This window comes from Thamnophis sirtalis, unplaced genomic scaffold (genome assembly GCF_051295495.1).
Source record: "Thamnophis sirtalis isolate CommonGarterSnake01/CBP01778 unplaced genomic scaffold, rThaSir2_p1.2 scaffold_4, whole genome shotgun sequence".
Classification (NCBI taxonomy): Eukaryota; Metazoa; Chordata; class Lepidosauria; order Squamata; family Natricidae; genus Thamnophis; species Thamnophis sirtalis.
Window position 1 is genome coordinate 51,520,710 of NW_028261384.1, and position 26,984 is coordinate 51,547,693.

Here is a 26,984-nt window from a genome sequence, read left to right on the forward strand (position 1 = left end):
AACAAAAGTAGAATCCCATCGGAAGGTGAGGGAGTCCGCACTGATGTGTGTGTGTGTGTTCTTCCTCCATACCTCTGTTTTCTCAAGCCGACGCTTCTGAGGCTGGGCTGTTGAGGTGGCGGTGGAGACCGCGGCTGCCGGGAGTCCTGTGTGTATCTATATCAATATCTGCAAAGGTATTGATAGATCTGTTCCCGCGGCATCAATGGCAGCGGACAAAGGCGGAGGTGAGGACAAAAGAGCGGTCTTGTAGGGCGAGGCAAGGGTTCTCAGTTACCCGCTTCCCCCGATGGTCTTCACTGGAGGATTTTGTGCCACCATTGGTTGGAAGGTGTCTCCCCATATATCTACGCACGTTATATGGGGCTAAGGAGCTTCAGGAGACGGGTAGTAGAGCGGCTTCACGTCTGTCTTAAGAGAATGGATGCAGGAGAAGGCTAAAGACGTGGCTTCTTTTTTGCCCTAAAAGAGTTTCGGGCGAACATTTTCTAAAATTTAAAAATGCATATGTTAGGTTTATAGGTAATCTTATATCATTTTAGGCCAGGTTTTAAATTTCATTCCCTTCTGTGTTATACTGAGATGTTTTGTAAGGTGAACTGATTTTCTCTTGTGCCAGATTTTTAAGAAGCTATAATAAAGTGATACTCTTTCCATGTCTCGCTTGCTTTCCATTGTGGAATTTGTGGTGGTGGACATTGACTTTGTAGACTATCCTGATTTCTTCGACTTCATCTTCATTGTTGTAATGTACACGTAAACTTACAAATATTCATTTAATAACCATTCAGAGTTATAACAACACTGAAAAAAGTGACTTATGACCAGTTCTCACATGCCATTGCAGCATCCCCACAATCAGAAGATGAAATTTCTGGTGCATGGCAACCAGCATGTATTTACAATGGTTACAGTATACAAGGCTGTTTTTGGATTGTGATTTGCAACAATTTGCAGGGAGCTTCTGACAAAATCAATAGGGGATGCCAGATTCGCTTAACAACTTTATGATTCACATAACAATCATAGTGATTCAATTAACAATGACAAAAAGGTGGTAAAATGGGACATGGTTCACTTAAAAACTCCCTTGCTTAGCAACAAATAGCAATAGCAGTTAGACTTATATACCGCTTCATAGGGCTTTCAGCCCTCTCTAAGCGGTTTACAGAGTCAGCATATCGCCCCCACAGTCTGGGTCCTCATTTCACCCACCTCGGAAGGATGGAAGGCTGAGTCAACCTTGAGCCGGTGAGATTAGAACCGCTGAACTGCAGATAACAGTCAGCTGAAGTGGCCTGCAGTACTGTACCCTAACCACTGCGCCACCTCAGCTCATAACCTTGGCTCAGTTGTAATTATAAGTTGAGGACTACCTGTATATTTTCAGACAGGGCAGTAGGAGTCTCAATACATCTCATTGTATTTTGTCTTTTTTCATAAATAGAAAGCTAAAATAAAGAATACAAAAGACTAGTACATTACTTTTGTCTTTCATATTAGTTTTTGTGAGACCAGCTCTCCATAGTGGTCTTTATGAATTAACAGAATACAAATTATTTTCTTCTTGACATTAGTAGCTGCATTCTACCTTTATATCGCATATCTTCCCAATCTCTAACTGCAATACAAAAAGGCTGTTGACTTTATCCTTGCATCATGTATCATAATTTCTGGTTGCAGTGATATTAAGTCAATCAGAATATCTATAGACTGAAGTAGATTGTTTTTAAAAAAATAATATTCAGTATAAGTCAAAAAAATATGTAACTGAACATCCAAATGTTTGCTCTACCTCATACACTTTATACACAACATATCTTGCAAAGCAAGCTAAAATGAAGATGAGCAATATCAGAAACAATTAACCTATATGTCCTATGAATTTTAAGGCTGATGTGAGCAAATACAACTTGCAGGGTCTATGTTTTTAGAACTCTGAAATTATTATTTAGTAAAAATATTTCAGTACAGAATCAGTTTATTGTGGTTATTAATCCAGTTTTAGTTCTGCCTAAAACACAGAAAGGATCTTGGATTGGTTGAAGTCCTAGAAATAAAACAATAGAAAATCTCTTCAAAAATGTTGCCATAAAATCTGAACAAGTTTAGACTGACATAATAAATAAATAAGTAGCTTGAGATTTCCAACTAAATGTTTGTAACACTTATTTTGTAGATCAGGGAACAGAGAAACATGAAGGAGTAGATACTTCTGGAATTACAGATCAAGAGAAAGAGTTATCAAACAGTGCACTACAAGCCTTTTTGGTAAGATAATTCTTGACTTAATATAGATTACATACTACATTTGAAAGTGAGAGATTCTTTAGCACATTTTTTGCAGATTAAATAAATGTATTGATAGGAAAATCAAAACATGCTATCTAGCTTTTATTTATCAATTTGTTTCTTGTGTTTTAAATTTCTATGTGTGGAAGAAAAATATGATGTGTGAGGAGGACAAAGGGAAGATAAACTATTTGGGAAATAATCATCATATAAGCAGAAGCTTCCAATGGATTAACAGTCAGAGGAAGAAACTTAGGAAGGACTTGCCCTAATTGTTCAGGCAATGAAAAGTAGCTATGGGGAGTTTGTACTTTCAGACTTGCAAAGATAGCCTTACAGTAAAATTAAATTAGTTTATCTATTCATGTTTTCTGTCTGGTTCATCCAGGAAAACTGACAGATGCTGTGTTTCTTGAATTTTGATATGTCTTATTGCAGTAAGTTCTGCCATCTTGTATATAATTTTAATGGAAGCAGGTAAGTTTTTTTATGGAGCAAGTGTAATATTCATGGCCCCACAATGAATTTAAATCACATTGAAACAAAATTAATTGCAGGCAATGTATATATGTAATTATAAGAAGACATTTAGCATTTCAAATTATTGATTAATTTATATTAAAACATATCAGTTTATTTCTTATATTCTTAAATTTGATTTTACAGGCTGGAAACTATGATACTTGTCTACAACACCTTAGCTGCTTGCAAGAAATAAACAAAGATGATTACAAAATAGTTTTGAACATAGCAGTAGCAGAATTCTGTAAAAGTAATCAAACAACAACTGATAATTTGAAACAAACACTGAATCAACTGAAAAACCAGGTACTGCTTTATTTGCTGAGTTAATCACTTATACTTAACTTTAGTTAAGTTCTAAAAATGTAATTTTTAGAAATCATATTTTTTTTAAAGAAAGAAAAATAACAACTTTGCTGTTTCTTGTGTTAGGCAAAGTTGTTATTTTTCTTTCTTTAAAAAAATATGATTTCTAAAAATTACATTTTTAAAAAACAAGAACAAAAGACATGAAAGACAATTTTCTATCACCATTCTCAATTTTTTTATTCAGGGTTGGAAAATATTTAGTTTATTATGCTATCTGGATATATCAAAATAAATGGGTTGCAAATAATAATAATGAGATCCAATGTGATATATTCAACCATTATGGTTGAAGTTACTAGGCTAGAAACAATTAGTTCTAGTCCTGCTCATGCCTTATGCCAGCCATTTCTGAAAATCTTCCAATAAGAATCTTCCAATAAAACTTCAGTTATTTATCCAGGGAATTGCCAGGAGTCAAGACTATCTTGAAGTCACAAAAATAAATAAATGATGCCTAAGATTGAAATCTGTGGAACATTAGAACATAATCATGAATATGGTGGGCTGCTAGTCTCATTAATGTCTTAAAGGTTCTTAAGCACTTAAGGAAATTATTAAGGGGAATAATTACAAATCATTTTCAGTAATGATTTGTACTTCTCAGGCAATAATAATGTTTTTTCTGACATGCTATTCAAAGACTATCTGAAAAATGTGTATGTGTTTGATTCTGCATGATTAATCTTAAGAAGCAAAATTGAGCCTCAAACCTCTTGATCTTTATTTTAAAATATACTTGAATTGTATTCCATTGTATTAGAAATGATTGTCTTAGTTTATTTTCTTGGTCAATCATTACTTTCCCTAAAGAAACAATATCAATATTTTATGATCAAACAGCACTTACCATATGCTAAATGTTTATAGTATTTCAGTTAGTTAAGCAGAGGCTAAAATCATTGTTAACTGTGTCCTGTCCTTACTTTTAAACAGGTCTTTTCAGAAGAATTAATGGTTAAGCAATGTTTTAATTATGCAGTTATATTTACAGTATTTGAATCCATTTGTAGTAGAGTCTGTTGTATGCAACCAAATTGTCACTTGATAATCATTGTTGAAAAATTAGTCAACCGGATATATTTGGATCTCTTTCCTTTTCTTTCCCCTTCTCAACAGGTTCATTCAGCTGTTGAGGAGATGGATGGTTTAGATGATGTTGAAAACAGCATGCTCTATTATAATCAAGCTGTTATTTTATATCATCTGCGGCAGTACACTGAAGCCATAATAATTGGGGAAAAACTTTATCAATTTATTGAACCTTTTGGTAAGATTATAACAATTGAAGATGTCTGTTTATTCATTCATTCATTCAGTTTATATGACTATTGTTCTCCATCCTTTACTGATATTATAGAAACTGTTATTACAATTAACAAATGCAATTTATTTAGAATTACTGTAATATAAACATATGTTTAGTCAAGAAAAGGTCAGTAATATAGAAGTGTCCTAAACATCTTGGTCTCCGGTTCTTATAAAGATGTCATTTGAGCAGATAGTTGACTATATAATACTTGTATGAGAAGCCTAAATCTTTGCAAAGGTAATTTGCCAGAAGTATATCCCATATGTTGAAATGTTTGAAATACCTTTTGTATGTTTTTTTAGAGGAAAAATTTGCACAGGCAGTATGTTTTCTACTAGTTGATTTATATCTCCTGACTTGTCAAGCTGAGAAAGCCTTGCATCTTCTTGCTGTCCTGGAAAAAATGGTTTCACAAGGCAACAATAACAAAAATGGGAAAGCTGAGGTATTCATTTTTATTTATTTTATTTACGTGCAATTTATATGGACATCTATTTCAACCTGTTAACTTGGTGGCTAATGTTAAAGGCATGAAAGCATAAACTGTGAAAAAACAACTCTGTGTGCATATGTTTGTGTGTGTGTGTGTGGTTTTTGTGTGTGTGTGTCTGTATAAATCTTTAGCTGAAGTAAAATAATGCATAACACAAATCAGCACAGCAATTACATGGCAACATTAATATCCAAATCCCCAGGTTCAGCGACATAACAGTTTCTTTATAACCTTACAAAAGTCTGATGAGATCAGGACCAATCTGACCTATGAGAGAAGGTCATTCCAAAGGGCAAGCAGCATCATGACAGAAAAAGGCTCTCTTCCTGAGCCCTGTCGGACGGCACTCCCTAATAGATGAAACTTGTTCACTTAGTTGAATTATTTACTAACTGTTGCATCTGAATGGTTTTCAGTAGTATTCCCCTGTAGCACACATTTCTGTGACCATTTGTCTGATGATTGAGGCAGTCTTATTTTTAGGAAAACATGCAACATGTCATAATTTAAGCTTCTGAGTAAGACTTATATCCTATTTCTTTAATTATGCAAAAATGAGATATAATAGAAATTCAATTTCAGAAATATAAGGTTAATGTAATAAATACTCATTGGCTTCCAAAATTGGCAACTATTTCATTTTTTGATTTGTAATCAGACAGGTAATAATGCTAGTAAGGAAGCCAATAACAAGATTGAAAGTGGAACTCTCACAGAAGCTGCAAAATCAAAGATACATCAGGTAAAACTAAAGACTGGATTCTGCTTAAATATTTCTTTTAGAAACTTTATACATTTTCAAACTTACCCACAGTTAGTTGGTATATATGAGTTTCTTTTTGTGGATCTCTATGTATAGTAATAGTATGTGGAAGGACCTTGGGATATGGGGCAGAGATGCTACCAAGGGAATGATCAGATTAAAAAAAATAACATTCACATCTGGATAGTGGGTGAGACAAGAGGTTCATAAGAAGTCCTCCCTAGTTTCTCAGGCTTTAAAGGGAACCATGGATGAGGGGGGGAAATATAATTTCAAATTTTCAAGGTTCTGTCAATCTAGCTTTACAGTAAAGTAGAATTAGCTCACCTGGTTCTGATTCCTGTGTTGTTTACCCAGAAAAGTTGCAATTATTTTGGAAATAATCAATGTTTTGGAGTATGGTGGCTCACAAAGTTTGGGTGCTGGGTTGATGATTATCAGTTGGCATTAACTAATATGCTATTTTAATTATCAGTATTGTGTTGGACATCATCTCTTGAAATCAGTTCTTTTATAGTTATATTGTTTTTTTAGAATAATTTTGAGTTGAGTAGTATATCATATAATTACCGTATTTTTTGTAGTATAAGACGCACCAAGGTTTTGAAGAGGCAAATTAAAAAAAAGTAGGTAGGTAGATAAAGGGAGAGAGAGAGAGAAAAAAAATATATAGAGAGAAATACAGTAGGTGGGGAGAGAGAGAGTAGGTAGATAGGTAGAGGGATAGAGAGATACAGTAGATAGGGAGAAAGAGAGTAGGTAGGTAGGTAGATAGAGGGATAGAGAGAGAGAGGGAGAAATACAGTAGGTAGGTAGGGAGAGAGAGGGGATAGGTAGGGAGGGAGGGAGAGGGAAAGAGAAATACAATAGGGAGAGAGGGAGAGAGTAGGTAGGTAGAGGGATAGAGAGAGAGAAAGAGAGAGAGAAATACAGTAGATAGGTAGGGAGAGAGAGGGTAGGTAGGTAGGTAGAGGATAGAGAGAGGGGGTAGAAATACAGTAAGTAGGTAGGTAGATAGGTAGATATTTCCAGATGTACTTATCCATGTGCTGGAGAAGGAAATCCCTGACAACCTGCAGCACCTAACTTTGTTCCTGCTGGCACAGTATTTGATCCTTGTAATTCTCATCAATCAGTTAAAGAGCTTTCCAAAAGGGGAAAAAAAAGGTTTTGCACTTTGCAAACCTCCCTAAAACAGCCTGTTTTTCGCAAAAACAGGCCTGTTTTTTTTTTTCAAATAAAAGGCATGAATAATCTGGGGGGGGGGGCTTGCAGAGTGCTCCTGGGGAGGGGGAGGGGCAAAAACAAGCAAAAAAATGGCCCATTTTTTGTGAAAATGGGCCCTTTTTTTGTAAAAAAAATTGCATGCATAGCCTTATGGAGGCTTATAGTGCTGCTGGGAGCTGGGGGGGGGGGCAAAACGGCTCATTTCTGCCCCCTCCAGCCCCCAGGAGGTCTCTGAAAGCCTCCATAAGGGTATGCACAGCCATTTTGGTGAAGGGGCGGGGCTTCGGGAGGCAAAAAATGTATTTGATGTATAAGACGCACCCAGATTTTCAGCCTCTTTTTTGAGGAAAAAAGGTCCGTGTTGTACTCTGAAAAATATGGTACACCTAATCTTATATTGGGACCAGTACAGTTTCTCAATAGTAGAATATTTTTTAGAGCATAATGAAGTTTTATGTTCATTAAACATAATTATGTTTAAACAAACTTGTTTATATTTTACAGTATAAGGTTCGAGCTTACATTCAAATGAAATCTCTGAAAGCATGCAAGAGGGAAATCAAATCAGTTATGAATACAGCTGGAAATGTAAGTACTTAATGAGTGGAATAGATTCCCCTTCAGATCTTCAGTGAAGTATGGAGGGATCCATTACTTTAATGGATGTTGTTTTATAAGCATAAAATTGGTTTTTGCATTAGGTACATCCTATTATGAAATAGCTGTACAATTAGAGATTAATTGTACAGCTAATTGTTTTGCTTAACTCTCTTGCAGTTTTTATATTGTTACGCTGCTTTTCATGTTTATCATATGTAAAATCTGCTGTTCATTTCAGCCTTGAAAAATCATTTATTTATTAAAATATTGTGGAAAAGAGCGACATGAGCATAATATGGCAAAAGAATCAGAAGTCTGGTTGCAACTTTCCCAATTAACCAACAATTAATTTTAAATACAATTATTTAGTTTGAAAAGGTTCATCCAGATTCCTGATTAATCATTTAGTTAATTTGTTTATTTAGGTTTATAAACAATAAACTCTCATTGTCATGACCTTTAATGGATGAAAGAATGCATCATTGCACCATTTTTAAACCAAGGTATCTCAAATGGCGTAACGTACAAAATGTGTCCAAAATTCGGAACCCATAACCCGAAGGGAAAATGAGAGAAAATTGTGGCTATTGCAGTAGCTGTTGCTGCGTTGTGTGAGCTTGATTTTCAGGGTTCTGTGACAGTTTCGTAGCCAGTCTTGTAATCCCCACTCCTGTACCCAGCAATTACTTAACTACCTGCTGGAAAGAGAAGGGAAAGAAAGGGAAGGGGAGAAGGAAGGAAGGAAGGAAAGAAGCAAAGAAGATTTCCAATGCTCTCGATCATTCTATTTCTCTGTTTAATAAAGAAATATATCTGAAATGATGAATCAATGGGAGTTGTGAAAGGTGTACAAATCTATTGTCTTGTATTGACTGTAACCTTCAATTGGACAAAATGATGTATCCTGTGGTAACAATTTTTGAATCATGTATTCAAATTGATTACAGAATATACTCATAATGCATGAGCCATGACTCTTGTAGCACTGAAATTTGGCAAACCTGCAGCTACTTCAATGCTACCATAGTCACTGTCATAGTCAGAAATATATATAGTCAGAAAATCATAGTCATGATTGTAATCTCCAATACTCCCTGTCAGCTTCTTATAAAGTCAATTGAGAAGCCAGCAGGAGATTGGAAGTTGCTTTTGTTTATACTGCTCTTTTGCCCACCTGTGGTCATTTTGTTTCTCTACTAAGGAAATATTTCTGAAATGATGACTCAATGGTTGTCTAATATTAAATGAACTTTTTTCATAGCTGTTCAGACCACTAGAAATTGTAGATTTTAGTGGTATATTTCTCAAAGTTAGACATTTCTGCAGCTTTTCCTTTTCTGGTGTTATTAATTCGGGCTTTCAACCCTGCTCCTTCAAGGCTCTAGTAACTCTTCTTTTTATGCCCTTCACAGTCTGCACCTTCACTTTTTCTGAAAAGCAACTTTGAGTATTTAAGGGGCAATTATCGGAAAGCTGTAAAGCTCCTGAACAGCTCAAATATTGCTGAACATCCAGGATTTATGAAGACAGGTACAAATCACTTTATAGTTTGATTTTTTTTTCACTGATTTGATATAAAACATTGGCTGAATGTATCTGAGTTTCATATTTTCTGTCTTCCTTGGAAGTGTGTTTATTTCTACTTGTAATATATAAAATATTTTATTGTTGAACATCTTATAAATTCCAGATATTTTATCCGGGAGAGATATCGCTTAATAGACCACTTCCATTGATTTATTAAGCAACAAAATACATCTTTAATTAAGTCTTGTAAATGTGAAAAGATTTATAGTACAGCCTCAGGAGTCTCAGAGTGGTTAAACCAGTAGCTCCAGCTACCTTTTAAAGCCATATGATGTCTGATTAAACTTACAATCTGAACACACAAGTCCTTATTTTTATAAATAATTTTCACTTCATTGTTGAAATTAATTGCATCCAAGTTAAATTTTGTAACACATTGTTGCCTTATCCGTTCAGATTAAAGTACTTCATTAAATCAATATGAATTTAGTTAAACTAAAAAAACTTTTTTCTTCGCAAGAAACACAAGAAAACCTTTGAAGGAAACACAGCATTTGGAGTTTGATTTGAAGAAATAATACTGAGATACTTCCCCTGGTCAATGCAGGGCTTAATGTTGTTGAATATGATGAACTGTGACTGCTGGTTTGTAAAAGACCAAGTGAATGTGAAAGAAAATAGAATGAAATGTGTAGTCTTCTTGTAGTGTTGAAAATAAATGTACAGGAAATCAAATATTGCCCATCTCCCGTAGAAAGTCCATAATTTCATTTCGGTATTGCTTTTTCTTAGGAGAATGTTTACGGTGCATGTTCTGGAATAATCTTGGTTGCATCCATTTTGCTATGGCAAAACACAACTTAGGGATTTTCTATTTTAAAAAGGCTTTGCAAGAAAATGATAATGCCTGTGCACAGCTTGGGACAGGTGGCACAGACCCAGGTAAAGTAAGCAAGTAATAAATACACTGTAAGAACTAATGAATAGATTAATAAAATACAAAATAAATTCAGAATTTTGACTTTTCTAATTTTTGAAATTGAACTGTTAGGTTTTTTTTAACATGCATGGGATGCCTTAGAATTATTTTTCTAGCTTTGTTTGTGACTAAGGAATAAAATACAAAAAGTAGAATTATACGCAGCATAATATATTAAATTTCTTCAAATGTAAATCTAGATTGATGCATAGATCATATTTTAGGGTAAGTCACAAGATCCCAAGAGCATTTTTGAATTGATTTCATCAGCTGCAAAAATATTTACTAATGGATAAGTTGAGAAAGGCAATAATCATAAACCTCAGGCTTAAAAAAGATAATGTATAATGGTGGCACAATTTTTCTGGATTTAAATTATAAATTTTAGAATGAGCCTTTGTATAGATTAGAATTTTTGAATTGAGTTTATATAATCAGAAAGGAAACAAAGTTGAGGTGAATAATAGAAAAAAGGAATAATATGCAATAACTGATGAGCACATTGATACTTTAGGAGAAGGCAGTTTTTCCTAAAAATTATCCTATCTGAATTTGATAATATTTGAATTTCTACTGAAATAAGAAACTTTCATTTTTAATAAGAAAGGAACTTCTAGGGACCAGGATTTTGAGCTCTATTTCTCATCCTACATTTTTGATCTATAAAAATATGTGATGACTTTCTAAATAAAGCAATCAACCTAAAGGAAATGGTTGAATTATAGTGATTTATCATTACTGATATTTGTTAGCTTCTCTTGAGTAGAGGATAAGTTAATTTGTTCTTATCCAATAAGAATCTGTCCTCTTAAATTGCACAGTTAACGTTTAGTTTTTAATCACAGGTAAAAAGTTCTCAGGACGACCGATGTGTACGTTACTGACCAACAAGCGTTATGAGTTGCTATATAACTGTGGCATTCAGCTTTTACATATTGGGAGGCCACTAGCTGCTTTTGAGTGCCTGATAGAAGCTGTCCAGGTTTATCATTCCAATCCTCGCCTGTGGTTGAGAATAGCTGAATGTTGTATTGCTGCTAATAAAGGGGTAAGATGTTTTTTTCCAGAGGGCTTTTTGTACTGGAAATTAAATTTAAATTTATTGCCTTTTAAAATTAAGCATGGATTTTTAAATAGCTTTTTGATAACCTGCCTTTTACTATTGAAGTTGTTCTTTGTTTAAAAAAATCACTTTTTTCCTCTAGTCCTGCATGAACAGGAGTTCAGGAGACTGCAAAGTCTGATTATGAAAAGGGAAATCAAAAGTATATGATTTTCAATTAATTAGGGTTGTTCCTGTCTGAACTATAAAAACTATAAACGAAGAGCTCTGAGTGGAAGGTTGAAGTGAAAGCCTGTCTGATTATCTCCTTAAACTTATGCTGAAGGAGGAGAGAAAAGAACAACTCTTTTGGATCATTATGGACATAGTACTGATCTCTAAAGATTTGGTAATTAAGAGGGTAAAGATGCCTTCCTTTTCCCTTTTGGCCATGCCTCATTTTCTTTCCCCTAAGAAAGAAACACATCTCTGTGGTTTGCTCTAAAGAATCCTCCCATACACTTGCATCTCCCAAATGTATTCATCTGAGAGAGAGGGAGAGAATGACTTACCAACTACTTACAGACATGGACTCTGGCCCCTATGCAGAAGAAGGTTGATTACATCTGCTTTGGTGAATTGCAATATACCTTTACCAAGGAGAGATTTTGAATAATGTAAATTAAAATATAACCATATTTTGTGCTTCAGTAGTCATGAAAAATTGCTGAGGCTTGAGAGTTTATCGAGGATGTCAAGCTTTTATGTTATATATTAGAAATGCATGACCTGATATCAGAGAAAAACCAATCACTCCTCACATCCTTCAACTCAAAATTAGAGAGAAGCTGAAAAGGCTTTCTTTGTTTTGGATTTTCTTTTTTCTCTTTGTAATCAGCAGATATAGAGCTAAAATACTTGTGCACTGATATTTCAATCTGAATCCACTTTGAAAAACTGCATATGTAAAACACCATCATTTGTTGATGACAACACAATAATCAGTTTGTATACATTTGCATAAGCTAAAGTCAATAGAGTCAATCATTTTATATTAAACACGTAGCAACTCTTGATTGACTTGTCACCATAATTAAAACCAGTAAATGATATTATACAGCCAAGATTAAATTGTGTCTCAGTTCAGAAAAGATTAATGACTTGATTTTCAATGTTATAATTTGGGGGGAATTTCCTTATGATCACATGATTTAATAGGACAGCTATATTTAGATGGTATTTTTGAGGCGAATTAAAGTGGTAATGATGTTGAATGTAAGTAACATAAGAAACTTAACAGGAACAATTATTGCTCTTTCTTCAGTTGTGTTCAGTTGTGTAGGAGTAATACAATGAGCCCCAACTCTAGCCTTATTTGGTGACCTGTGGTTAATATGCAAACTGGCCTTCTTGGAACATCTTGTACCCTGGCCCCAGTAATAACCCTAGCCCTAATAGCAGCCGTAAAGATTCCATGACCAGGACTGGAGGTAAAATTCTGGATTGGAGCAGGAAGAGTCAGCCTCTTGATATTATCAATGTTTTTTCATAGAGTTTGGAACAAGAAACAAAGGGCCTTCCAAGCAAAAAGGGGATTGTACAGTCCATTGTAGGTCAGGGCTATCATCGTAAAATCGTCTTAGCATCACAGTCTGTGCAGAACATTGTTTATAAGTAAGTACTTTGAGATAATATTTTATTTCATTGTAAATAGAGTAGTTGATTAGAATATTTCTTAACTGTTGTTATATTTTGCTATTTTTGTTTATTTCATCTTAAAAAATTTTTTTTAGAGGAAATGCTCAAAATCATGGGTATCCAACTTTTGGCTTGCTTGGGCCACTTTGAGTGAAGAGGAATTTTCCTGGGCCACGTATAACATACATAATGTATATAAATTATATAATAATGTTAAAAGTTTTCCATCTTGTGGGGCTGTATTATTACCTGTCCAGCGCCATATGTGGCACTTGGATCATAGGTTGGGCATAATTGCTGTAAATGTTTGCAAAAATGAATATGTGGAAAAAACAGTTCTTACGTGTTTACCACAAGACCTTTGAATATATAAATAGAAAGTATATCAAATTTAGTTATTATTTATAGGATACTCTTTACAATTGACTTTGACTTGGGAAAATTGAATATGTTCTGAATGTGGAATTCATTTAAATGATTTAGTAAATTATTTAGTTTAGCTCATTTAAAATTCTTTTAAAAGAGATGTTTTCAGGATACAAAATAACTCATTTTTTAATTATTGGTTGATATAATCCTTTTTCAGTTTCTTTGTAAATTTTCCAATTGACTTGAATGTATTTTTTTTTAAGTAGATGCATTTTGAAACTGTCTTCAAACAGTGTTGTGTAGTAGTTAAGGTGCTTGACTAGGGATTCAAATAACCAATTTCTAGTTGTCTCTTAGGCACAGAAGCCACAGGATATGCTTGGGCTGTTCACTTGTGTCTCAACTTTAAAACAATGTCAGACTCTCTTACAAACTAGCTGAAGAACAAAATAATGTATTGATGATTGCACTGTATAAAATATACATAATGCAAACAAACTGAATAAAAAAGGGGAGAGAAAATTAATACATTGTTTAATTTCCTTTCAAGTGACGGCCAATCTTCAGCTATTCCTGTAGCCAGCATGGAGTTTGCAGCAATTTGTCTAAGAAATGCTTTGCTGTTGCTTCCTGAAGATCAGCAGGAGCCAAAGCAAGAAAATGGATCTAAAGCTGGTAATCAGCTAAGTGGAAATGAAGGCAGTGAGAATAATGAAGCTTGCAAGTAAGTGAGACACTATGGTGCTTGTTTGGTAACTAATGTAGATAGAGTTTGGGGGTGGGGATTACTTTGCACATAAATAGTAAGCAGAAGTTATCTTGAAATGAATATATTACAACTGTAACACTGAATGGTGATATAGGAAAAATATTTGTGTTCTCACTATGAAAAATAAATGCAGGGTATGCTCAAGAAGCTATTATAAAGGGAATATGTGAACAATTGACAAGCTATTTGCTTTTTTGATCAATTGTTACTGAAAAAAATAATTCTAACTTACATAAAATAAAAGAGAGTGGAAAACATATCCTTGAAGTCACATTCAGCTCCTGGGAGCTTTATAAACACATCTATAGTTTTTTTTGGCAGCAATTGAGAAATGGGTTGTTATTGAATTTTCTGGGATGTTTTTCTAATTTCCCAATCTAGTCTACAGCCTGGGATTTCTTAGTGGTTCCCCATTAAAAAACTCACTGGTTTCAATCTCCCTAATTTTTCAGCAAATGTCTGCTGGTACAACCGCCTTGTCTCAATCAAAGATAACAGATATTTTTCTGGTACGAAGAATACAATCTGTTCAATTTTCTTTTCATCGCTAGGGAAACTGCTAGTTATAATACAGTGCTCTAAATTTGAAAACAAAGTCCTACAACATCAACTTAAAAAAAACCTGAAAAATTGTCATAAAAGAATTTTTAAAATATTTTTGTTAAAAAAATTCATTTTTCCCAAGCATATTCTCTGTTCTTTCCTTCACATATTGGTATTATGTCACTAGTAAAGCATAGGAATGCTTCAGATTGTATGCATTTTGCTATTTCATAAATGTCATAGCAGTAGTGTAGAATATAATATAATCTTAACAGGACATTTAGTTCCAGGACATATAAATTTTTTAAAAATCTTGAATGATGGTTTGGATATTTTGAACAAAGACGTAAAGACTTAAGAAGTTTGGTGTTGATCAACATTGTTTTTATCTCATATTTTCTTTTTTGTTTTGGGAGAAAAAATTGCTGAATGGTTTTTAATATGTTTAAGATACATTTGACATTTTAAAATGTATCCTTTCACTCATCTCAATTTTAAATTGACTTGGTGGCATCTTGCTTTTGACTTCAAAGGAGAAATTCTTCTGTCACATAGAATCATCATTCACTGAAAAATTAAAATATATCTTCTTTATATGATATTTAAAAGTGTGACAGTAACAAAAAATATGAAGAATAATTAATCTATTTTACATCTGTAGAATGTTTTTGGATATGTGTTTCTTGTATATATTTAATTTTTGCTTATTTATATATATTTATACATATTCAAAATTGTATTGGGTTTTTTGTATAGATTTTTTGATGCATATATATATATTAGATCTATTCTATTTTAAGGGATTGCAAGGAATATAAATCATCAAATTCCAGTTTTCTACAAAGTGGCTGCTGTGATATTAATATTTAAAATATTTTTTCTACTAAAATGTATTTTTAAAAGCTTTTTTACTGTCATAATGAATCTAATCCTTTTTATTCCTCTTTAAACATGCTTAATTTGGGTTTCCTTAGTAACTAAAAAGTGCTGAACTTGTTATGTTGATCCTTATGATGCTACTCATGGTGTGTTTATTTCAGTAGTAAAAGTCATGAAGGAGACAAATTTATTCCTGCTCCACCATCTTCTCCATTGAGAAAGCAGGAATTAGAAAACCTGAGGTAAGTTTTTTTCATCCATCCAGAATTAGCTAAAAAGCATACAATTAGTTTCTGATAAATAGTGATAATATGAAGAAGTACCTTTTTAAAAAGAATATGAACATCTATCTTTCATATATTATGAAGAAATGACAAAAAGATAAGTACATTTTAGTTTGTTTTATATTGTATACTGGTCTTTGTTCAGTGAATAACATAATTGCAGTGAGATTCTTGATTGAAACTAAGCAGGAGGGCAAGTTATGATTTAACTGTACCCATGGTAACTTTAAATGTTACAGTCCCAATCATCTGAAGACTTGTTTGGAGAATGTTAAATCTGCAGTTAGAAAGCCTAGTCACAAACCTCTAGTTTGTGGTTTCCTAGTTCTTCTCTTTGATACAGTTCATATTTATTGCTGAAGATCCTTTTTCAGTGTGCTACATGAATAATGACAAACAAAATATCAGTTATACTCCAATATCTTCAGATTTTCAGAGATTTTATTGTCATGTATGAGCTTTCCTGTTTGGAAGAATTTAATTCCTCCATAATTTAGTCCCATTGAATACTAATGACTGTTTTCGAAACCCAAAGAAAACCTTTGTGACTAGAAAATTTGCACAAAAGAGAAATATTAATATTTTATCAAATACATGATATGCTGTATCTTTTTGAGGAAATGCTAATGGTTATTCATTTATAACATTTATGTTTCAATTACCTCCATAGTATCATGCTATGCTTAATAAGCATTATATTAAGTTCTTAGAAGTTTAAAAGTTGTGTCATGGCAACTGGACTTATTTTTTTATTGGTTTTAGATGTTTCACTGCCCATCCAAGCAGCTTCTTCGAGAAAATTGGTTAGGGTGAGGAGGCAGAGAGCCATTGGAATATATCAACTGCATTTGTATGGACTCTTGGGGCCTAAGATTTGGATTGCAAACAGCCTGTGATTCTATTATTATTTCTGGACAGTGGGAAAGGAAGATTGAGAAAATAATATGTAGCTTGCTACATTTATGTATCTGTTCCTGCAGAATATATCTGGCATAATAATGGGTCTATTGATATTAAAAAAAACACAAAAAGTTTACTAAAAATGTGTATGCATATGAAAATCAGTGTGAACTTGATATGTTTGGAATCAATTCATTGCAAAATCTTTATGGCTTGGTTTCCATTGAATTTATCTACAGGAATGATTAGCCCCTAATACAAAGCCCATATCCTATTCCTTTGTGTAACTGCAACTGCTGCATGCCTCCTTTCCATGGCAAGCTTTTCAAGAATGAGATTTGAAATGATATCTGGGTATGGTACAAAGGAAATGGGAAAGTGCAATAGAGAAGCTTCTCATGTTACTCATGTATAATTAAAGAACATGCCTCCCAGGATCCAGAAATAAAGAAACTCCTGATCCTGTCATGAATTAATGTGACTTATTACTGAAGCTAAAGTGGGCTTAAAAACTGCCAAAAGCAGTAATTATCTATCTAGTGGCTAGAGGGTTTAAGCTCTAGAAAACATCAGATTTCTTAGATCAGATCTAATATAAGTGATTTCTATTGCAATTTTTTTTAATATGCTAAAATGTACTCATCCTGATAGCTATATGTATAGATAAATTAAATATACTTTCTTTTTCTCTGCCAGATGTTCCATTCTTGCCTGCAGTGCTTATGTAGCTTTGGCACTGGGAGACAACCTTATGGCTCTGAGTCATGCAGATAAACTTCTTCAGCAGCCCAAACTCTCAGGATCACTTAAGTATGCTTGTCCCTATGTTACATATTAATAGGATATTTTATTTCTTTATATATAATATAGGCAGAACCTTCAATGTAATCAACAATGGAGAGTGAACAGATGCTTTGATAGAAAGCTGTTTTATTACCATTGTAGACAGCGTTTCCAATTCAAAAACAGATAGTATTTTGCACCGCATAGGAATAGTCACCTAGCACCATTCTGTATCTTGTTCAGACAGCCACACTTTACCATGATTGCTGTTCGTGTTACCCCTGTTCAGCTGTAGGATGATCGTTAAAAAAGAAATGTTTGGTTAGAGTGGACGTAGGAAAATGCAATGTTTATACATCTACACCTTTTGGGCCTTTAAACCACAACCCTGATTTTTATTTTCTTGTTCTTTCATTTTACCAATAAAGTTAAGTAGAATTTACAGTGAGGGAAATGAGAAATACTAGCCACCCTTGGAATTTGAAACCCAGCCATGTATTTAGCCAACAATATTTTGACTGGCAGCTGATCTTTAAGAAAGTGGTCAGTTATTCTAGTCATGAATAGATTTGTAGAAGTAGCTGGAGACCAAGAAACAGTGTGGAACAACTCCTTAAATATATGAGCAATTGTCATTTTATGCAGTTATCGCTTTCTACTGAATTTTATGTCCAAATTAGATACCATGAAGCTTCTATTAAGAGAAGAATCCACATTTCTCTGTTTTTCATTAGTTACAGTAGTTGCCTGTATGAGGTACTTTGTCACTAGGCTGATCTTTTTCACTATGCTTTTGGTGTTTTAGATTCCTTGGCCATTTGTATGCTGCAGTGGCCCTTATTTCTCTGGACAGAATTTCTGATGCTATTACTCACTTGAATCCTGAGAACGTCACTGATGTGTCCCTGGGAATTTCTTCAAATGAGCAGGATCAAGGTTAATGAATATGTAGTTCATTAGAATCAGTTATGTTTTCAATTGACTTTCCATGATATTTACAAGGGTTCCTCCTTTTAGTAGTACACTGTTATAAAAGACATTGCTTCTTTCTACATATTTTTTAAAGTTAATACAGTCATGTCCATCACTAAAGAATAAATATTGCCTTCTTTAGATTAAGTTCATGTTTGTTAAATTCCAAATGAAATAGAAATCAATGTGACCACCCTGCAATTCTAATATACGCATTCCATAAAATATATATAAATGTATATACGACTGGAAAATTGATCTGCAATAGCTTCAAATTAGAGATATGCAAAATGTTCCAAATTAGAAATGTTTGTGCTCGTATTTTAAATATGAAATGAATTAGCCACATTGTGAAAGTTTGTTCCAAACATAAGACAAAAAGCAATGATTGGTTGCTTCAAGTTATTTTAGGCATTCTTGCTGTTCCTAGTGCTGTGATTGGTATTTTGCAAATGGAAGACATTGCTTTTTTGAGGCCTCTTCCAATCTATCCATGCAAGTAATTCTTGAGTTCCAATCTAGCCAATCAATGCAAGTAGTCCTTGGCTTAATAGTCATTTGTTTAATGATGTCTCAAATTTATAATGACATTGAAAAAAAATGACTTATGACTGGTCCTTACAACTAATTTCCACAGCCTCCTCACAGTCATGGGATCAAAATTAATCCTGTATGCATTTACAATAGTTGCTTTATCCTGGAGTTATGTGATTGCCATTTGCGACTGATCAGCTCCCAACAACTAAAGTCAATACGGGAAGTCAGATTCACCTAGCAACTATGTGATTTGCTTAATGATCACATTACAAAAGATTGCAAAGTCAGGCATGATCCACTCAATAATTGCCTTAGCTAATGATGGAAGTTGATGTCTTCAATTCTGCTCTGATCGTAAGTTGAGAATATCAATATAATAACAAGCTGATCATGTCTCTCCTTCTCTTGGATAGAGTACTGGCAGAAAGCAGCACTTATTTAAGCCCTTAGCTCAGGATCTGAAAAGCTGCACTGTGAGCACAATTGTTAAACAAGTTGTATTTTGGAGGATTAATTTGATTATTGAGCCAGTACAGTGCCTCGGTCAATCCAAAATGTTAATAAACCTCAAACCTGAATATTTAAGAAAGTAAAGGCTTTCTTAGAATATCTATATGTTCACAATTATTGGGCAACTATTACTGCGCAGAATAATTATGCAACTAAATGAAAAATAAAAATTTGCCATCTCACTTGTTTATTTGCATCTGTTAAAATGAGACTAATAAACAACTGAAAATCTACCAATAAACATTTCTGATTTTTTTTTTTTAAAAAATCAGTGACCAATATAGCCACCCTTCTTTTCAATAACAGTCATAAGTCTTCCATTCATGGAGTCTGTCACTTTTTTGATCTGTTAACAATCAACTTTTTCTGCAGCAGCAACCACAGCCTTCCAGACACTGTTCAGAGAGATGTACTGTTTTCCTTCACTATAAGTCTCCCATTTAAGAATAGCCCATAAATTATCAATAGGGTTTAGGTCAGGCGAGGAAGGGGGCCATGTCGTTATTATTTCATCTTTAAGGCTTTTACAGTGGAGTACATCGGTGCATTCAATGGAGCATTGTCTGGAGTAAAAATCATCATCTTTTTGAAAGATGCAGACTTCTTCCTGTACCATTGCTTGAAGAAAGTGTCTTCTAAAAACTGGCAGTAGTTTTGGGAGTTGATTTTGAGTCCATTTCCAACCTGAAAAGGTCCAACTAGGTCATTTTTAATAATACCAGCCCATACCAGTACCCCACCTCCACCTTGCTGCCATCTTGAGTCAAAGTGGAGCTCTGTGCCCATTACTGCTCATCCATCCATCAAGAGTCACTCTCATCAATCCATAAAACCTCTGAAAATCTATTTCTTGGCCCAGTCTTGCTATTTCAACTTACGTGTTTTGTTCAGTGGTGGTCGGGTTTCAGCCTGCCTTATCTTTGACATGTCTCTGAGCACTGAATACCTTGTAATTCTGGAGGATAATGGGTTTCCGGTAGCTTCACGTTTGATTTTTCTCAAATCTTTGGCAGTTAATGCATATTTTTTTCCCCTCAACTTGTTTCTTTCAATCCTGTTGACTATTTGCAACACAACATTTGATGGTTCTGTGATCATACTCCAATATCTTAGCAATTTCAAGAGTGCTGCATTCTTCTGAAATACCTTTTACAATTTTTGACTTTTCAGAGTCAGTTAACTCTTTTTTGTCCCATTTTGCCTGAGGAAAAGAATGCATACCTTGATATAGAGTATTGATCTCCTTAGGCCAGATCCTCCCGCATTATACAAAAACCTGATATACTTATACCCACTAAGCATTCAATTTTATACAGCTTGGAGGTGGGAAAAAGGCATAAAAATAATGATATGATCAAAATACTCATTAGGTATTTGTGCACACACTGTATTTATACTGCAGCAAAGAAAGGACTGCTTCTGATAAATAAGTTTTACTAGAAGGGACATAAACTGCAGCTGGAACTTCATTGGTGAATATCTGAGTAAATACTTTGGGCAGTCCCTACTCTGCATCTTATTTTAATAGTCATTTATTTATCCTATTTCCATGCTGTTAAATCTCTAAAGGACACACTGAAGTTTAGAACTGATAATTAAAAGATTCACAAAACAAATTCAGTTAAATACATCCATGGTAAATCAATTAATTTACAAATATTATTTAGTTAATTTAAATTAATTCTCACAAGTAAAACTGGGTATATCCTAGTCCTGATAATACTGCACATCTGTTAAATTATTACTGCCTTCTCACTTTAAATCAAAGTTTATTTTTAAAGCTTCTTCATGCCCTCTATATTGAAGATTATAGCTAGCTAGATACAACCATTATCTCATTCCACCAATCATGGCTCTGGAAAGATAGAAGAATCAGAAGACAGCAGCTGTTAAATTGTGTTGTTATCAGCCACTAGTGACCATATAGATGTATATCTTCCATGATGATCTATCCTTAAACTGGCCCTTCAGCTCTTCTAATAGCATCCCCATAGCCACAGTAACCAGAGTGCATTTGATTTAAATCAAGTCAATTTAAATCATGATTTAAATCACTAGTAAAAAGGCTTGATGTAAATCAACTTGATTTAAATCATAATTTTTAAAGAGCAGCTGTCACCTCTGACCCGCTGTTGACTCACTGACAGTCTCATTCACTTTAATGGGATGTTGGTGATGTGGCAATGACACAACAAGGTGAGGAACGTGATGGGCAGCAGATGAGTAGATGCCCACTAACAGGTGCCATAATGGATCTGAAATGACAGGTGCTCTTTAATATCTTCTACCTTTGGTTTCACTTTCATTTTTACTGCTTGCCCTTTCTCCTTACAGTTAGAGCCTGGTGGTATAGATATATTTTTCTTCAAACAATCATACAGTTTGTAGTGTACATAGATTTGCAAAACAATCGGATAAAGGAATATTCCTGAACTTTGTTTCATTATTTATCTCATGGTTACTGTGAAATTGTGTGAATGCATCAACGCAGTGCATGTTATCTCAACTTGCAGAGCTTGGATTTACTGAATGAGTTTACCAAAAATGTAAATATTGCAGAATATACAGCCTCATGTTACATAACTAAGCTCCATTTCATGCTGAATAAACTAAATTATTAATGTATCTTAAATAGAAAACTATCTTTAGATAGATTTTATTCCAAAAGCATTTTATTAAGATAAATTTAATAAAAATAATAAAAAATCCAATTTAATTTTTTTAAAATCTGCTTTTTTAATTTTTAAAAAAATTATCTATTTTTATCCAACCTGACAGTAACTGAATCCTTCCACCTTGCTACTGGTCATCCTCTTTCCTTTCACCTTTTCTAGCATCTTTTTCTTTTATGCATTTGGGTCTTTGCATAATGTGTGTGAAGTAGGATAGTTTGAACTTGGTTGTTTGTGCTTGATTAAATGTATACACACACCCTCTGAATGGATTTGGATATGCATCATCATGTCTTAAATATTATGCATTCTACATGCCTTTGGTTGCTTGAATTTCATCTTTTTCTTCAAATTAATAGTTGGCCCCTCAACCCAGATTACATTTTTGTCAACATTATTTTTTCAATTCTTATTCTGTCTTCTTTGGTTTCTCTTTAGGGTCTGATAAAGGAGAAAATGAAGCCATGGAATCTTGTAAGTTTGTAAACTTCCCATTTATTGCATAATATGAAGTCACTGAAAAATACCTTTGTATCCAGTTTACTTAAAGTGACTACGGATCACAACATTTTATCATTTTATCAATGGGTTTCATAAATCATTTCAGATTTAAACATTCCACCTTTTAAATAGCATTTTGCATTTACAACTGCAATTTAATTAAATGTTTTAAATACTAAAATGAGGTTGAAACTGTTTTTACAAATACAAAACATAAGAATATTTGGACATCTATAGCCCGTACAGATGATCCAAATGTTGAGAGATGTTTCTTCTTCATATTGTTAACATTCACTGTGTGAATCTACGTATCAGCTTAGCTACAGTTTAAAAAGCTATTTAAATTTTTGAGACGCTAATATTTTTTGCTACTCTTCTATTTCTGTTGATTAGTCGGTAGGTGTATTTACCTTTCTCACACAGAGTTATTTTGTGTGAGATGGGAGGTCATATAAATGTGATTAATAAATAAAATACATTTTTACCAACTGTAATTTAACAATGGCATTCTGTATTCATTTTAATATAGCTGGCAAGCAAGTACCCCAATGTTATCCCAGTTCTGTTACATCTGCACGAACCATGATGCTGTTCAATCTTGGAAGTGCCTACTGCTTAAGAAGCGAGTATGACAAAGCACGGAAATGTCTGCATCAGGTTAAAAAAAGGGTTTCTTATTTAATTTTGGGCAAAACTGTTAAAATATGATCAACTGCAATATTAAAGCAAGATATAGAATCACCTTTGCTGTTTTCACTGGAGCAATATTTGATCCTAACAAGTTGGGAGGCAGGACCCTTTCCTCAACCATGAAAGTTAAGCATTCTCTGCAGATTTCTGCAAATATGTGTTGTCCTCTGTGCAAGTCCCAGAGACCAAACCAAAGAAATACTGTTATAATTTGTAAGTTAGAAAGCTTGAACAATGTTTCCTGTTGAACATATGTGTTTGGGAAAATCTCATTACATCTTAGAAATGGTCTGTTTAAACATTTTCTTAAAATAACTTAATTTAAAAGATGATTTAGAGGGAAGAGATGTCCAACTGCATCTTTGGGTCAATTTACATAATGATACTTTACATAGATTAATGCAAATGATGTAGTCATATTAATTATCTATCTTGCTTTAACAATTTGTTTGGGGGGGATGAAATCTGATATAAAATACTTTTTATTGCATCAGAGGCATACTGTATTCTTTTGTTAAAAAGATATTAATTTACCTTTTATTTCCTGTTTGGTATTAATACAAGGCTGCCTCACTGATTCATCCAAAAGAGATTCCACCAGAAGCTATCTTACTGGCTGTATATCTTGAGCTTCAGAACGGTAAACATTTGCTGTTTTTTAATTATATTTTTTATGAAGCATTTTTAAGACATGAAGGAAAGGGGAAAGAGGAAAGACACGCAAAACAGGAACATAATAAAACTAAAACACAGAATAGGGAGTTTACAAGTGTCATGGAATTGGGTTAGGATTTTCAGGGTTTCATTAATTGGGTTTAGATAACTGAATAAACTACAAGTCATTAATAAAATCCAATATATCCAATAATATACGAGTAGCAGTAGTAGCAGTCAACACAGTATATATCATAAAAGGAGATTGAATTATAGTAATTTCTATTCAGATAATTAAAGACGATGTCAAGAGAAAGCCATTTTTTTATTTCTACAAATTTGTAAATAGTCTTTTAACCTAAATATGGTGTTCAAGTTGGAATAAATTCTGTATCAGATTTTGAAAAATAATGAAGTTATTTTTGACACCAAGTCTTACAAAGATTAATTAGCCATTTTTCTGCAGAAGGAATTCTAAGTATCCTCCAATAGGAAATTGCAGTTAATTACATATAAACTTAGTTCAGTATACTTGGTGAGAATGTTACATGTAGCCATATTTAATATAAAAAGAGTTGGAAAGAAATTCTATTTTTCAAATTTGTTTCTATTGCAAATCCTTTTCCAAATTTGTTGAACGTATATACTAACTAAATATTATTGCTAATGACTGCCTCTGGGTTAAATCAAAATATATTTTGGTCCCACAAGATTGCATCCTCTATTGTAGTTATATTCCCTTAACTGAGGATAAGTCTCACCAAAAGAAATAAAAATTATTTCTGAGTGGATCAGCATAGGCTTGTACTTGGACCTCACAGAAATCAATGGGATCAAAAGTGTATGTCACAGCCAGTTTTATTTGTATATATGCATGTTTTTTGTTGTTCGGGAACTAAATCATGTCTGACTCTTCACAACCCCACAGACCAAAGCATGACAGAGTTCTCTGCCTTCCACTGTCTTTCAGAGTTCACCCATATTTATGCTCAATGCATCAATGACACTAACTATCTCATCCTCTGTGGTCCCCTACTGAAATAATATACCAGCTGTCATTTAAATAGATCTAATATTGACTGTATATTTTACAGTATTTTTCTTCATCAAAATTCCTTTATTGCATAACAATTCTTGAATCTAAATTCAGCACCCATTTAATTTAGTCTTAGTCGGTTTCTGGTTCATATTTCACTGTTGTGATATAGTTTTGTGATGAAAAGAATTTACAGTGAATATTGACTTCTTATTCCTTGTTAAAATTCTGTCCATTTAAATAATTTGGAACCACAATTCATCTTCTTCAGAGTTGTTAAGCATGAAAGATGATTCCAATTATCAAAAGCTTACACTGCATCAAGAAAGATTATAGTTGTCCTCTCATTTTATCAATAACATTCAAGATACAGCTGACATTATCTGTCATCTATTTCTTTGGAACAAATGCAGTCTGACCAGAAAGTATTAATTCAGTTTTTTAAAAATCCCCTTTTTGCAAGTATTGTGGTCTGTATTCATTAATGAAATACTTCTATACGATTCTGAATAGTTGTCATTTTCTTTCCTTGTAGATCAGAGAAATGAAAGCTTCTTTCCATAACATAGGGAGTTCTTGACTTCATTAATTACCTAGGATAGTGAACTAATCAACATTTCTTGGAAACACTTGTAGTATATTGTGGAAATGTCATCAAATCCGGGAGATTTGTTTAATTTCTGTTTTCTGATTGCTTCCATAGTTTGGTTTGGTTACGTGTTAAGAATTTCATTTTTGTTGATCTATAAATTTTAATATATTCAAGTATTCCTTAATCTTTCTGGATAAAATCTGTTTACTATATAATCTTGAATTATATTTAAAAAATTGCCCCATGATATCCTTGTCTAGTTTGCATTTCTAATTCAGTACCAAATAGAAGAAATAATTCTTTGGTCTTGTTCATTTCATAGTTGGCAAATCAAAATTTTCTTGATTAAGTGCTTTTTCCAAAATATTTAGCTTTGATAAAATTTGAGTAGGATTCATATATTAAAGTGCTCATTTAATTCCATTCGAGCTAGTTAATTATGAATCGTTTTAATCCTTTATACTAAATTCACAATTGGATTATAGTTGTGATTTATTTGCTTTAAGCTCATTTAACAATAAATCCTGTTATTGCACTTTTTTTTTTTGCTTGATGCCGGAGAGATAAATAGTTCTTTAAAATTCTTTAGTTGAGTCCCTATGCAGTAGATAAAGAATCTTAAATTGATTTTGAAGAAACTTGATATCTCTTGGCACTTCAATTTGAAGCCACTTTGTAATATTAAAAGTTTCTCTAACTTTTAGTCTGGAGGGTCTTCTATTTAATTATTGTTAGAATTATTGTTATTTGCATATGTAGGTCTGTAACTTCTTGTCTAGGAGATTAATGAGTTAGTAATCAAGAACATATAGATTCTAAATTAAGTTTATAAACTGAAGACTAGGAGGTGTATTTTTATCCATGTTTATTTATTCATTTATATTCCACTTTATTATTTTCATAAATAACTCAAAGCATGAACATATATCGCACACCTCTTTCTCCTACTTTCCCCACAATAACCCCGTGAAGTCTATTTGTATCTCTACAAATTGAAGAGATAATAACAACATATTATTCATATTTTGAGGCAGTGGTTCCTTTTAGATAATGCAGGTGTGTGTATGGAGGAAAAAGTGTTTCCCTCTGCAATTTCAAAAATTTACTGGCAGTTGAATTTTGTGGTGTGCCTGATGTTTCATAGACTTGTCACATATAAGATCTTAATAAATTTTGAAATTGTTTTAGGCAATACTCAACTGGCATTGCAAATCATCAAAAGAAACCAGCTTCTCCCTTCAGTGAAAATGCTCTCTGAAATACGAAAGAAACCTGTATTCCAACCTCCCCACTTGGTTCAACCTATTCAGATGCCAACATTCACCACTGTTCAGAGGAAGTGAACCTCTATAAATAGAATGGTCCTTTTGAGGGAGCACTTAAGATTTGTTTTGTAATGTTGAAAAAATGTTTTAACTACATATATCATACATTAAGGTTTTTTTAATTATAAAATAAAATCTATAGAAAGA

The 26,984-nt window shown here is 33.3% G+C and overlaps 1 protein-coding gene across 2 annotated transcripts; it reads left to right on the top strand.

The window, feature by feature from the left end:
* Positions 1 to 26,984, top strand: CNOT10 (CCR4-NOT transcription complex subunit 10). Of its 2 annotated transcripts, none has more exons than XM_014052808.2 (19): positions 1 to 227; positions 2,180 to 2,271; positions 2,959 to 3,120; positions 4,300 to 4,450; positions 4,795 to 4,937; positions 5,644 to 5,727; positions 7,480 to 7,563; positions 8,988 to 9,105; positions 9,895 to 10,044; positions 10,927 to 11,129; positions 12,676 to 12,797; positions 13,741 to 13,914; positions 15,543 to 15,623; positions 17,262 to 17,375; positions 18,154 to 18,284; positions 22,478 to 22,513; positions 23,070 to 23,197; positions 23,795 to 23,870; positions 26,701 to 26,984. In XM_014052808.2, exons 1-19 carry the CDS (start codon positions 206 to 208, stop codon positions 26,853 to 26,855), a joined length of 2,226 nt encoding a protein of 741 aa, XP_013908283.2. In that variant the 5' UTR covers positions 1 to 205; the 3' UTR covers positions 26,856 to 26,984. The 2 variants fall into 2 exon arrangements, with proteins under 2 accessions (XP_013908283.2, XP_087569026.1); XM_087712900.1 differs by having other exon boundaries at positions 23,070 to 23,162; positions 26,701 to 26,840.

Bases quoted from the DNA above. Each gene is read 5' to 3' on its own strand.
- CNOT10 (XM_014052808.2), top strand. From the start codon at position 206: ATGGCAGCGGACAAAGGCGGAG. The intron at 228-2,179 runs GTGAGGACAAAA...CTTATTTTGTAG, and splicing joins GGCAGCGGACAAAGGCGGAG to ATCAGGGAACAGAGAAACAT. The intron at 12,798-13,740 runs GTAAGTACTTTG...TTTCCTTTCAAG, and splicing joins GTGCAGAACATTGTTTATAA to TGACGGCCAATCTTCAGCTA.